Here is a 15,169-nt window from a genome sequence, read left to right as displayed (position 1 = left end):
GATGATAAATTGTCCCAAAAGTTATTGTGATAAACAATGCAATTTTTGATTTGATATCATTTATATGATAATGGTATAATAATCCAAGAACGTATTCTCAAAGATCAATAAACTTCAAATTCTAACAAACTTAACACTGGAACTGGAAGATGTTTAATATATCCAAAATAAACTAAATAATCAAAACAACAAATAAAGTTAATTATGTAATCTCTGTAAACAAAACTGTATTCCAAAAAATAAATAAAAAAGTTATTGAGACCAAAGCACCAGTTGATAAATCTATAAATCTTGCAAATGAAAATGATTGACCCTGTTTTGATAACAGCCTGGTTACTATCTTAACTCTGAGGCTTCCCAGCGCTACCGATATGTCCAAACCCGGCATCTTTCATGACAAAGGTCAGCAGCTCAATCATAAAACTTGGCTTTCCCAACGTCTTGCTCTCTCTCACTACTTAGCAGCCTGAATGCACTGCATACCTTTGTCGTCATGTTATAAAAATCTTTTCTTCTTGTTTATAACTGAGGTCTTCTCAGTCTCCAAACTGAAGAGTATTCTCATCTGTCTAACCTGCAAGCTGAAATTATCCAATTCCTTCTGAATTTTCCGTAGTTGTTCCTTTGTGTTTGTTTTAATTTTTGCATCCTTGCAGACACAAAGTCTGATATTACCGTTTGAAGGTCTTCTGTGAAGGCGTCTTGGGCCCAGCTGTGTTGTGTATTCCTTCCAGTCTTATCCTGTTCTTCTTGCTTTTCCTGCAGTTGGACAACATTCTCTACCCACCTCCGAACCTCTTGAGAAAGTCCAGTATTCCTGAGCTAACCCACGGATTAAGTCCTGCTCTCAAATTCAAGAGGCATCTCAGCGAGGATGGAAGACAGCTTCGTAGAAGAAGTCTCGGCGGTGGCTTGACGGGTAATTTCTTCATCTCTGTGTTTGTTCTTTACATTTTACCACCAGATTTGATTTTAAAATAATCTAACACATGCTGTATGTAGTTCCCTCTTTCTGATTTGCCCTCGTGTTTTTATTTTACAACACTGTTATGACTCATCGCTTTGGCATACAAATGAGAAATGCATGACATATTTTGTTTTGAAAAGCACAAAGCACATGGAGGGACTGTTTGTGGATTCCTGCACAGCCCATGTTTACAGTAACTAATCCTACTAAGACAATAAGTCGGCTCCTCTGGATATTTTTTCTGCTTCCTCCTGACGGTAACCCGGCTTCACTAATCATTCCTCCTGCAGCTAAAGAATGATTTGTCATGGTTAATATCACACACAGAGAAAGATTTTACACTAATGGTAACCACATATCTGCCTACAGACCAACATGGTTGTTGGCTAATGGAAATAAATTGCTAACGGATTTCAAAACCAGTCAAAACATGTTTGACTTTAAATATGTTTGAGTAGGAAGGAGCGAGATTTAAATGACGTTTAGTGTAATTTATCAGTCGACGTTTAAATTTGACAAGTTCAGTGGATTAACAAGATTGAACGCGTTTTCAAAAAGAGGATTGACTGATCCTCCTGTGAACGGTTTTCTCTTAATCTACCGTTTTGCTCAGAATGACTTGAAGAAAATCTGTTCATATGCGCAGGCTCACTGCCCCGGGGCCTTCTCGGGTGAGGGCAGGAGAGAGCTTCCAAACTTGCCAGGCAAGTCTAGTGAGCCGCTTCAGACGGCTCACAAGTCGCTGAGTGTTTTTCCATCTACGCGAATATGAAAGTTGCCTCAGAGGGAAGTTGTGGAAAACTAAAAGACTTTTACCAGATCAAACCCTATTAAACTGAAGTGGAGGTTTATTGGTTAACATCCTGTTTATTGAGCTTAATGTGTGAATTAAATCTTTGGTACAACACCCTGTTTGATTTAGTTCTTACGCAAAGTGACGTTTCAGTATGAATAGATCGTCTCCCTCTATTTTATACATATTCAAAGGGCCACATTCAAGTTGTGAACAGGGTGGATTCAGTCTGTGGGCTGCTAATTAAATAGGCTTATTGTAAAACAAGCATTATTTAAGATTTTACCTTTTAACCGGCTGTAGCTATTATTCATTTCAGCTGCCTGCGTAATCTTTTTGGTTAATCTTTTTTTGTTTGTTTTTTAAGGGTGTGAAAGACGACAGGAAAACGGCTGCAACACGTAATTCAGAGCCAGTCAAAACTAGCAGCTCACAGGGCGAAACGATGCACGAAACCGGGTTCATAAAAACGAGCTGGGACAAGATTTTCAGCAGTATTATGGGGAAAACAAAGAGTGAACTAAATCACTAAAGAACTAAATCACTTAGTAAAGAACTAAATCAGTAAAATTTTGCTGATTTTTATTTTGTATACTTTTCTATCAGGCAACCAAAATCCTGCCATGCAAATATTTAAACGGTGACTAACTAAACTCTTCTGCTAGTGTTGTCGTCCAGTTCGATGAGGAATCTTTATTAATCAACCCTATCAACTAGGAATGGGACTTGATGAGTATTTAGCAATACAGATTCCATCATCAATATCACTTATTGATTCTCATTGTTGGGGGAAATAAATGCACTATGCACCTTAAAAAAATAAAAATTCTCCTGTAAAATGAGCATTTTAACGTAACCGTTTGCACATCTGCAGTTTTTGTACAGACAAATTTTTATGTTTTAGAAAACTGGAAAGTTAATAGAGGAAAAAAGCAAAGCCTTAGAATAGTAAGTGACTTGGTCATAGATTTGAAAAGTATAAAACTGACCTGGATTTGTACTTCTCGTATTAATATTATCCAATGTTTCTCTCTGGCCTCTTGCTGCTGAGCGGCTTTCTGGTGTGTTTGGTTCTGGTGTGTGGCTTTCATGCTCAGTTTGTGATGTCAAACTCAGTGAATGAGCTGAATGACTCCTCGGTCAGTCGGTGAGGGCGGCCGCACCACTAACAGGCTGTTCATCATGGTGGATTAGTGTGCAAGAAGGGAGCCGGCACTGACTGTGTGGACAGAAAGAAAATACAAAATCGACTGGCTGGGCTTTTGTTCTTGCATCTTTAATTTCTCCAAAGCAAGCAGAAGTTTAGCAACAAGTTTAAGAAAAGCTGGTAAAAAACAAAGACTAGACAATAATCCTGAAAAAATCCAAATACTATTTGATGTCCAATAAACTTTAAAAACTGATTTTTTTAAAAAAATCTACTTATTCAGTCTGTATTTAATCAGGAAAATGACAATTAATCTACTTTTGGTCTTGATGCACCAAGTTACAACAACCAGAATGCACAAACATATTCAGCATTTTCTTTAAAATCAACGTAGACAGTCGGATTAAAAACAACTGATCACAAGTTACATTTTTCTTCTCAAACCCAGGTTTTGGTCTTAAAAATAAATTCTCCTTTAAAACGCAAACCAGTAAATGTCTCCTTTGTTCAGTCTGCCTGTTTTGTTTGCATATTGCAGTAAATTAGAGCAACTCAGGCTCTGTGTAAAATGTGGCTTTAAAAGCCTGATTTCTGAGCTATTTAGAGAAAGCTTCACCTTGCTGATGAAAATGTTAACCTTTCAGTTAATAAAACCTGTGCAGCTTTGAATAAATGCATTAACCTTTAGTAGCTGGTCTAGAAAAAACAGGATATATAAACAAACCTGGAGCCAGTTAGTCAGTTTTAGTTGTGCAGTTAAAACATGATGAATGTCTTTCCTTCTGATCATAGACTGGATTTTTTCTGTTTTTGACTTCTGCAGCTAATTTTCACATCCAGCAGACACAACACTGAGGGCTAAGTGTAAATTAAAGAGCTGGATTATTCACTTATTCACCAGAAAGGTCAGCAAACATTAAGTAATGTTCTTCTGACTGTGTGGCGTCAAAGGAGGAAAACAACTGTTAATGTTTTTTTTTTTTTTTTTTTTTTTTACAAAAACCTAAACTGTGAGCTTTGTGACTTAATTTCCCTAAAGGTTGAAGGGAAATTAAGGCCATTTCAGTGAAATGGGAACCACCCTTAATTGACTTGTTGTGAATGGAGACACATTTTAGATAGATTTTTTGCAAGATGAAGTCTAAACGCAGTTGACTCAAAGTTGGGATCTGACATTCTCATAAATGTCTATTTTGAAATCCAGCCTGACCCATTTACCCGTAAGTGCTGATACACACCTTTCCAAGTGTTGAGTTATTTGTGATGGTTTCCGTTATGCCGGGATGTGAAGGGCCGTCGTGAGGGAAAACATTTGCCAGTAAGGAAGGAAAGGCCTCACTTTTCCCTTCTCATCCTGTCTGTTCACACTTTAATTTTCCTGGGTTTAAATCATTGATCATAGAGAGACTGAGGAAGATGAGAGAGAACAGACAATGGTTTCAGAGTTATGTTTTAGTTCATATTTTGGTGTTTTATGCTTGGCAACTTGATTTTTTCAACTCAAAAAATATATATTTTTGTTTATATTTGCCATTATTGGCATGGCATTAAAGCTTCAAGATATGATTTTCAGTCTGTCAGACTTTATCCTGGGCTAAAAGAATATTTTATCCAATGAAAACCGCAAAATACATGAACCTTCATATTTGTTACCTTTATTCTGCCTGTTAATTGCTTGCAGTTTCCAGCTGATGATTTATTCTAGTTTATTTTAATTTGAACATTTTTTTCTCTCTCTCTTTGAAAACACAACTTTTGCTGGTATCTACATCCTACGTCAAAATTTGTATGGAGCTCAAACAGTGTCCCAAAAAATTCAGCAAGGAAAAATACAGCAAAATCTCAAACGGGTTAAGCTTTTGAAGATCACCGTTAAAGACGAACAAAATCCTGCAAGACTTTGCTTCTGAATTTACTTTAAGGTTTGTTTCATTGTTACCATTGATGCTGATTATGTCTGAGTGCTGCAGATGAAGTTTAAGTTGATTTATTACCCCAAACCAGCAACCTTTTGGCCTTAAGGAAGCATTAAAATATGCATCAAATTTCAAATGCGTGGGACTTCTTTTTCCAAGTCAATATTTGATCTGCAGACATTTGAAAATATTTCCTGAGCGTTTCTGAGAAAGCTGTGGATTAAAAGTCCACCTGTAAATCAAGCCCTGCATTCAGTGATTTAATAAATCTTGTCAGCAGGACAGTGAACTTCAAACATACCTTCTGCAGCTCATCATATCACCTGATAAAAATAGATACTTGCCTCAGGCTGAATGAACTGGAGATATCCTCTTGCAGTTTAGAGCTCAGACTCCCTTCCTTTGTTTTGTTAGTTTTTTTTATTGGAGGAAAAAAACACCCAGCAGCAGCTTGTTGTTTTTTCCCTGATGGTAGAATAAATCTAAAATGTTCAGAATGATAAAAAGTATTTATGGCGACTCAGTGATTCATTGAATTATGGTGTGATTTGTTTGCAGAGGTCATTTTCAGTTTGCCATCCTTTATCTTGGTGTACTGAAGCTCAGTGATAAGAGGAGGCACTGATAATGGATGGAGTAGACTAAACAGCTTCTACTGCCATCTAGCTGCAAGACACAGAAATTGATTAAATGCTGCTTTTCAAAAAGTAACATTGAGTGAACTAATGTTTTTATTTTTTTAGGCCCATTTTCCTTCTTGGACTAGGATATCTCTATTGTGGGATTATGTAGTTTAGGTTGTGAGCTCTTAATAAGCTTACTCTCCCCTGGCCTAATTTAACCATTTTACTTCCTGTTTGCACAAAGTAATAGGGTTTATCTTAACGTGCCTAACAGGAGCTGACAGCAGGGATTTTCTCATGTCGTAGGACATCCTTTGACCTGCACTTGATAAAGGTTATTACGAAATGCAAAACTGTTGAAGGATTTCTGTCTCTTTTGCTGCAGGTGGCATTTGAAAACACAAGTCAAGTTCAAACTGCTATAAAAGGTGTATTCAGGGTTTAAACTCTCACTGTAATTTAAGACTTGTGTGGTACGAATAAACCGGTACAGAACTAAAATGTTAATCCTGGTGAATTGCTTGTTCTTTGTGGAGTTTTTTTTGTGTGCATTTCATCTGGTGGTTTCTAAAGTACAGTACTTCTCTGAGAACCATCAGGTGTCTTCCATAACACAGAGGATAAGAAAAAAAATCATATCAGGACCTCTACACAGTTTTGCAATTGACAAAAAATTACTCTGTGTCATATTTAAGTTCTCAAAGAACTGTTCAAAGAAAATCTGATGCATTAAAGCAGCCTTTCAGATGATTTATCTGCCTTTTTTAAAAATGTTTTTGCAGGAAAGTACCTGTTGCTGCCCCCCAGCCTTCACCAGACACAGACGATGCTGCAGTCATCATCCGAGACCTCTAATCTGGTCCGCATGCGATCCCTGAACCTTGGAAAGTCGGACCCGTCACTCACCTCCAGCGCGGTGAGTGATCGCTATTTCTGCTTAATATCCTGCTGGCCTTAATGTTTCGTTCAAACCAAACTCTGCTTTATTTGAGCAGATTGTGATCTCACAAACCAGCAATTGTTTATATGGAACGATTATCAAAATCTATATTTCACCAAAGCTTCCACATAAATTGCTAGTAATTATAAAACGCATGCAGTCGAATAAAAAGACATGTACCTTTTTTCCTCACTGGTCGAGGTGAAATTGGATCAAACTCTTTCTGTTTTAAGTCCTTGGTTCAAATGTATAATATGTACCCAGAATGCATTTATACAGTCTACTCATGGGATATTTCACTATTTATTTGAGAAAAGTTCTTAATAGAGTGATTTTACTCAATAAAAATAAGAAAATTATATCCAACATTTAATTAAGTGTTGCGATTTTAAGCAAGGCTCGTTGTACATGGTATCAAGTACAGTTTTTATGGTCTGTGCTTTAAATCCAGTATAGTGAGAACAGCCTCTGTGATCCCAATTTTATTTTTAGTTTTATTTATTGCTCCTAACCTGTGGCGTAATGGCCAGAAATGCTATGTTTAGTTCATGGCTTTCTCATTGACTGCACTGGTTCAAAATGTGAATTCAAGTTTATTTGCTTAGCACATTTCAGCAGCAAAGCAGTTCAGAGTGCTTCACATGAGAAAAAAAAAACAAAATGTAGTGAACAACAAAAACATTATATGCATTATAGTAGTGGAATAAAGACAGAAGTAATGAAAAGTTGTAATCAAGGCTAGAATTGATTTATATTTCACTTATTAACAAAGCAGCAGATGGATTTTTAGCCTTGATGTAAAGAAACTTCTCAGAAGTGCGACATAAAAACTGAATGCTATTCCTCCATGTTTGGTTCTGGGGATTGAAGGTAGACCAGAACCAGCAGACCAGAGCGGTTTGGAAGGTCGATACAACGAAAGCAAGTTTTTAACGTATTTTGGTGCCAAACCGTTCAGTGCTAAATATTTTAAACTGTATTTTCTGAGCTACAGGGAGCCAGTTTAAGGACTTTAAAAATGGGGTGACGTGCTTCATCTTCCTGTTTTGGGTGAGAACGTGAGCAGCAGCGTTCTCGATCAAGGCATGTCTAAAAGAAAATACTGAAGAACTCCTTCAGACATGTTACTTCAACCCTCCTTTAACCACAGGACAAAAATGACCTTCACTGTGTTCATGCTCTGCTTTGTCGTCCCACAGCGGTGCACAGTGTGCTGTCGTGATCTTATTGTCTGAGCAGTGAGATACAATCAAATTCAGAGGCCAGCCTAATGACGTTAGGCTGAGAGTCATTCCCGTGTGTGTGCTCTATATCACTTTGAGAAAAGGTTAATTTAATAAAGCATGTGAAGCTCATGTCTGTGTGTCCACACGTATGTTTGAGGCGGCTTTTAGAAGAACTGTGGGTATGACACCGAGACCCTCTGCAATGTAAGCATGAGAAAAGCCACTGCAACCTGAACTGAGAGGAAAATATTTATTTACAGAATTCATAAAAAAAACTTTATATTTGGATGTTTGCACAAACAAAACACTCATATATGTATAGGTCACTTTGATCAGGTTTATCAGTATTAAAAAAAGTTAGGTTCAGTATGTGTAAAATATTTCTGCACACATGGGGGCGCTGGTGCTTTTCCCCTTAATCCTCAGGTAGTTAAGCTCCCTTTCTTGTACCAGGCACAATATAAAGCCCCCTTGGTTATTTTGGCCCTGCTGTGTGAGTGATCACATCATTCCCTGTAACGTAATTGTCCTGCAGCTCATGCATTGATTTAATTTGGGTCTTACAGCTCGACAACCTGAGAGAATCCTTAACATCATTGACTTTGCCAGAATTGTGAGATTTGTTTTATTGTGTTTCTTGACTGATCCTCTTAGATGATGATTAATCTGACAACCACCACAGGAAGGTCGCTGCTCACCAGATAAGGACAGCTCAGCGGGAGAGATATGAGAGCCTGTGGCCAAATGCATTCTGCCTTCTCTTGCCAAGGCGAGGCTGAGACGTGATTGAAAAGTATATTGTTTTTGTTGTTGTTTTTCCATGCATGAATCAGTCGGCAGTGGTTGGTTGTTGCATTTGTTGTAAGTCATTTTAATGTTGGTAATTAAGTAAAAGCTGTAAAAATGGAAACGACTAAATGTAGGAAGGTTCATTCTCTGTTTGATTCTGTAGCAGGACTGCACTTTAGAGCTTATTTGGGTCTATACAGACTTTGTTGACACTTAGTATTGATGTGCATTTTGGGTGACGTAGTCGTGCATATTTTACCCATGTACACTCACACCTCAGATTGTTCCTCATAAGCTTATATTCCATTCCGTTTCAGAGGTGAAACGGCACACCACTACTATTTTGTATTGCACCTCTGTTTAAAGTGTAAGCAAACACATAAGGTTTTAGTTTTTTTTTTGTTTTCTTTTGTTGTAAACATAATGGAGCACAAACTGTGAGAACCTCTCAAATAGCTCACTTCCTAAACGACTCGGTTTTTCCTTGCTAATACAAATTTGAGTTGTAAGAAATTCTAGTTTCCATTGTAGCTCTGGCTGTGTTTTTAGAGTAGCTGCTCTGTTGGCCCAGTCAGACGTCTTTTGTGGCTTTTAGCAGGTTTTCTTCCAGAGTCATACTGTGCAGTACATGATGTTCTTCCTGTGTATTTCCAAAAAGGACAAATTTGTAGAGTGCATTACAATTAGTCAACAAATTCTTTCAACCTGAGCTGTAAACCTCTGCAGCTCCTCAAAAGTTAAATTTATCCTCTTTGGTGCCTCGTTGATTCATTCTTTTTCAGATGGATTGAACATGTGAAAATGTTTAAAGCTTACAGTCTTATTTTATTTCCTAACCCTGCTTCAGACTCCTACACATATTTTTGCCTGACTTTGAACACCGTGCATTGTTTGTCCAATTACACATTACTTTAAGGTGGTCTGTTTTCCACTGCTTCCCACAAAGCTTAGGAAAGATGAGTAAAACAAAAGCCACAGATGCTTCAGCTCCTTAATAGCAAAATCTTGCTGTTCCTTTCTTTTTCTAAGAGTTTTGATCATCAGTTTGAAAATGAGTTTTTCTGTTTTGGGAGGAGATGGGTTTTCTGAAAACGTATCACAACACCATCATTAACAGGGGCCCTAATTAAGCCAAGATGATGCCTGTGAATTACACTGACAGAACAGCATCTGTCATGCTGATGGTTATGAGACTCGGAAGCACAGCAATCTAGTCACTGAAAATGACTGAGTGGAGGGGCTGCCAGCACGCAGGCATGAGGTTGCCAAGTCAAACAATGCTTACAGCACATTCAGAAATGGAGCTGCACAATATATTGAACTGCAATTGTCACCGTTGTTTCAATTTTTTCAGTATAGCGGCTTGGATACGTAATTGATTGGTTTTGTGTATATACCCTGCTTGCTAGCAATATATTAGTTTCCTTCCTTAATGCCGACAACTAATTCAGATTTCTGTGGCTCTACATCTCCTAACTTTCAATCTTAAGATTTTCATCACAATTTTCAGTGACATATTTTACTAATGAAACCCTCTTCAAAAATTCATTGGAAATCCTGGTCCTAAGAGATTTATCACACCTAGACTTTAGATTTTGGGGAGTTTTGCTTAGGTTATAATGGACCATACTGATTTATTTATTTATTTATTTTAAAGGCAGTTTATTTTTCTAAATTTTTTATCATTATTTTAATGTTTTGAGAATAATAAATTTAAACCACACCAGGAACAGCGATCTAAATCTTTTCCTTTTTTTAAAAAAAAATTATCTTTGACTTGCTAAGACACACACAGCCTAAAATTTTCTTTCAATATGTTCTTCAAAGTTTTAAATTCTCCCAAGTTGACTTTCTTTTTTTTTCCTTGTCCGTCTCACTGAAAGACGAACAGAAACCATTTTCACCTTGGCTGATGATTCATTTCCATTCTTATTATTGCAGCTAAAAATGTAATTGCCTTTTCCTCATTAAAAACATCAGTTTTGGCCTTATATCGGGCAATTAACTAGTCGAGGCCCTTAAATCATCAAAGAAAAATGCTGTACAAATGGTAATTTTTTTCTTCTTATTAGTTTTATTTGGCTGCCTTGTAAAAAGGTTCCTGTTAAAGTGTGACAGGCCTCGCCCGAAGGCAAATAGCGGGTGACACGAGCTGACTTCCTGTTAAACCTCAGGGGGAGTAAGGGACATGGTGGGATCACATCATTAAAATACTTGCAGTCAAACCTCAAATGGAGGCGCAGGATTTTAAAACAAATGGTTGTTACATTCAACCATCTAAAAAAAGGAGGATATAACATGGAATATACAAGAAGTACCAAATCAGGCACCAGGAATATAAAATAAAAGGTGAAACTTGGAATTGAATGTGTTTTTCTGCCCTGTTTCCAATACCTTTTCAGCTTTCTCCTCTGCCTGCGTTGCTTTACCTTGGACCCCCGTTATTGCCTTCTCGCCTCCTCTGCGCTCCCTCATCATGCCCCTGGGTGTTCGTTGCTCTGTCACAGGCATGGCACCGGCCTCTTGACCGTGATGCTCTCTGGCAGAAAATCAATAATTCACTCCTGGCATGATATGGAGATAAGATTGTCATAATCCTGATGCCGTGCTTTTGTGGACTCTCATTTTCCCTGGTAATTGCCACTCTGTGATGTCCTTTGCTGATTTCATGGTGGTCACAGCAATTTCTTGTTGAAAAGACAAAAAAAAAAAACCTTGTGGCAACACATAAGCAAGTGTTGTCACAGTGTTAAGAAAATAAAACCAGTGGATGAAGATATTTTCTGGAGGTGTGTAAACTATCTGCAGGGCTGCTTATGATGGCGTATCGGAGCTTAAAGATCGATCTGCTTGTTTTTATTCAGCAGTTTAGGGCTTATAGTTTAGTGCTGGATGTTTTTGTACTTTGCAATGATTGATAATCAAACACAGTTTAATTTATTTTGGAGGACAAGATGTCCAGTTAGTAACTGGAAGCTCCAGAAATGAAGCGGAAGGCTTTTAGCACCAAACTATATTATATAAATGTATTTACATGCGAGACTCATTTTAAAGGAAGGAAACAGCAGCTCTAGAGTTTCCCTGTGTTGTTGGCCTGAGTTGGCTAATGAGCACCGTTCAGTCGACCAGGATGATAGAAAAGCATTTTACAGACCTCCAGGGGTTTTGAGCATTTCTGTTCCCGTTTGTTGATCTGAATGAGGAAAACAAAAATCCCACATTTTAATATTCCATGTTCTGAAAGCTGCATCCATCCAGTCCTCTGTCAGTCTGTCTATTCGTCCATCATCCACCTGTTTGACCATCAAGCTTTCTCTTTTTCTGTTTGCCCATTCATCCATCCACTCATTTACCATCTGTCAGCATAAACCCATTGGTTTGAATTGTCCATCTGCTAGTCTGTCCATCTACGTTTTTTCTGTTTGTCTTTTTCACCTTTTTCAGTAGCTCACCTTTCTTTCTCTCTCTGTCCCACAACTCGTACAGTCCAGAGTTTAGATCGGGTCTAAAAAGTCCAATCCACCCCGAGCCTGATCCAGTCCGACTCATTAACTGGAAATATAGACCTGAGCTCTAAGTAAACTCGACATATTATACTGTCGAATATAATACGTTTGTTTTTATAAACAAACATATTATAAAAAAAACAAACATTGTTTTTGTTTTTAGGTGAATTGGTCAATTGGTGTAATTTCTCCCATTTTTAGCTTTTGCTTAGCATCTTCCAGCTCCTTTTTGTCGCTTGTTGTAGCCGCAGGGTGAGTCAAGTGCAAATCTGAGATGTGTGATTGATGGGAGCGGAGCAAGCTGCGTGGGCATTGTGCAGTGTGCTGCGCTTGTTACGGCATAATGAACTCCTGAACTTTAATTTATTTCTTTCCTCAAGAGGGTAAACTACCTCCTCCTTTACTTAGAGTATAACATGTAAATTAACACAACATAAACCTGACTAGAGTCCGACTTCTTTGAAGACGGTGGAAAGATTTTAATCTTTCACAGATTTTTCTTTTTTCTTTTTTTTTTTTTGTTTTGTTTAAAGACTGGTCACCGCTTTAAACTAATGTTCATATCTTCTTTTTCATAAACTGGTGCAGAGCCTACATTATTAATTTCTCTTTTTGTTCATGCTGGCCATTATGCCCTCACATTCATCCTCACGAAAGCCATGAAGTAGATGAGGGACAAAGAAAGCTTAGGAAATATAAGATGAATGACTTTTCAAAACAGATACATCTACTCTGTCGCTGCAAGGAGTTTTATTCAGTTAGGAGAGATTTTAAGTCATTCTTGACAAACATTATGAAAAAGAAATTCTTGCTTATCACATTAAGAGATTGTAATTCGTTCATCTGCTCTGTTTCTTTCATTTTCCTCTCCCTCCCCTCTGCTGTTTGTATTTTCCAAAGTCCATGTTTGGAAATTGATGTCATACTTCCCCCAAAACACGAACACGGCAGGGTTTTTTGTTTTTTTTTTTTTACCTGTAAACATCTGCGTGGGATGTAAATGCGAAACCGTCAGAGAGTAGACGAAGTAGTTTCGCTTCGACACTCAGCCGTGCCATCTGCTCTGTTTGAGATATCATTTCCTCTCTGGTGTGATTCAAAAGTGGCACCGTTCTTTGCAGTGTGGCCGCTTCTTTAAAGCATAACGAGAGAACATGCTGGATTTCCCAAGTGGACTGATGAAGACCTAATTCATCAATTCAATGCAAACATTTACAGTTGCTACACCAGTTTATTTAAACTGAAAATAGAGAGGACCCACGTTGCAGCTATTGGTTGCTCTCGGTTACAATATTTTTGCTTGTTGTCAAGGTGGAAAGATTGGCCCTATCCATAGGGGAGGTTGGCCCTGCAGGGTTTATCATGCCTTGATTTTCTTCTTAGGCTTCTGGCTGATACAGTTTTTTACTGCTTTGTATGGAGGGAATTGACTCTTTCTCCCCTTAATGTTTCCCTCGCAGGTCGTTCCCCTCCTCTGCCTTTCTTACATCTGCAGGTCACCTTTCGGTCTGATAAGCTCAAGCAAAGCAGAGGCTGCAGGTCACTCAATCAGCACTCTCTGCATGCTTTCAGTGCCAGCTTTGACTTTACCTTTTTTTCTCTCCAAACACTGTTGAAACGACCTGAGCTGCTCAATTGGCAGGAGGAAAGGAGACCTGGATGTGTCCCTGATGTTTCCCTCCCTTTTGCCCTGATGTCTAGCCTGATGCTGGCCCAGAAACTCAAAGCAATTTTACTTTGCAATTGTTTAGTTTTTGTAATTTTGTAAACAATATTGTATTTTTTGTCAGAGACATGACACTAATGCAAAGATTCTGCTCTGAAGTTATTCAGAGCAGAATGCACGTTGCATTGCTCTAATCACTTTATTGTACAATTCAATCTATAGATCTGTCTTAGTGTTTTACTATTTGTAGATTTCATTTAACATATTATGTGCATTAATTTAATTATTAATCATTTTACATTACTAATGTGCTACATAATTAGCTGTCAAGGAGTTTTGTTCATGATGAATTCGAATAAAATTATAATGTTATTGAAAAGCCCATTTCTTTTAGAAACTATCACCAAGTGAGACACATTATATAGACAAAGTACATACAAGAATTATAAATGTTCACTTACAACTAAACAAAACATGGTACTTTAAATTAGAATATTACATCAGACCAAAGTAAAAAAAATAAAAACATTTTAGAAACAAATGTGGGTTTTACTGGAAAGTATGTTAAGTACCTACTTGTGGGTTATTTTCAAAAAGTACTTTTAATTAATCTGACAAACAAGACTCATCAGGATGTATTTTCTAATTTACTGACTGACTGCAGGGCTCTGGGATGGATAATTGTTCAGTGTTCATGTTTTTAGTTGGTAGTAAAGATAAAAAGAGGATTTGAATTTCAAACTAGTTGACGTGTATCTGATGAACGTTCAGCAAATTGGGTGGAAAAAAGGTTTGTGAATATCTGCAGTAGTTATTTGGTAAATGCACAGCAGTCATTATTACTAAATGAGTAATTGTTTTAATATTAGTGAAGTAGTAATTATGAGTATTGTAGATTTTCATGTTTGTTGGAGTCCAAAAAGACAAGACCCATCCCCTTGTCTTTCTGTAGCTAATAATCTTAATTTTGAGTCCAACGTGGATTTTTTCTAATTGTTCCTTTAAGCAGCCAGTGAGTTGGACACAGCTGTAGCTCAAGACTTGCCTGTTGAACATAACAGGATTTTTTGTTCCCCTCAGGTAATCTGGAAGGTATTGTTAAAGCTGAAAAAGTTGACTACTGTAATCCTCGTCTGAGGCCTTCAGGAGTTTATTCAAATAAACAGACCTCGGCTCTCTTATCAGCCCAGCGGCACAAATGGCCGTCGCTCCGACTGCAAAGACACTCCTCCAGCTTCCTGTCGAACACAACTGGAAATGAGAAAAGTTGATGTGGTGGTCACCTGCCAGACAACACGGCGCACCAGTTCTGGCGGCTGCTGTACTCGCTAGAAGAGAAATCATTGGAGCTTGGTGGGAGAAAGGAAGGGGCCCACTTAATATTCACAGAGCAGGAGCACGGTGAATGGAAATGAGTGAGAGGTTGGGGGTGGAGGAGGAGGCTGGGGCAATGAAAACAGAGACTGAGACAGAATGTGAAATTGCAGGATAGGACTGGAACCAGCGCACAGTGAAGCAACTTATTTTACAAGTGCTAATAACCCAGGATGGTGTGGAGATGCAGATTTACTGGGAAGGTCTGTGGCTCCTGAAAAC

At 38.0% G+C, this 15,169-nt stretch overlaps 1 protein-coding gene across 3 annotated transcripts in view; it reads left to right on the top strand.

Moving 5' to 3' along the window:
- The window catches only part of mast4 (microtubule associated serine/threonine kinase family member 4), a 98,900-nt gene that overhangs the window by 20,397 nt on the left and 63,334 nt on the right, over window positions 1–15,169 (top strand). For all 3 annotated transcript variants that reach the window (XM_088010798.1, XM_014985727.2, XM_014985724.2), the window contains exons 2-3: window positions 766–919; window positions 6,229–6,362. In XM_088010798.1, coding sequence (XP_087866924.1) covers window positions 766–919; window positions 6,229–6,362 — 288 coding nt within the window. The remainder of the gene's footprint in view (window positions 1–765; window positions 920–6,228; window positions 6,363–15,169) is intronic.

This window comes from Poecilia mexicana, unplaced genomic scaffold (assembly GCF_051168715.1).
Source record: "Poecilia mexicana isolate PSO_F unplaced genomic scaffold, ASM5116871v1 scaffold_12, whole genome shotgun sequence".
NCBI lineage: Eukaryota > Metazoa > Chordata > Actinopteri > Cyprinodontiformes > Poeciliidae > Poecilia > Poecilia mexicana.
The sequence above is the reverse complement of the archived record's forward strand: the minus strand, read 5'-3'. Positions and strand labels throughout refer to the sequence as shown.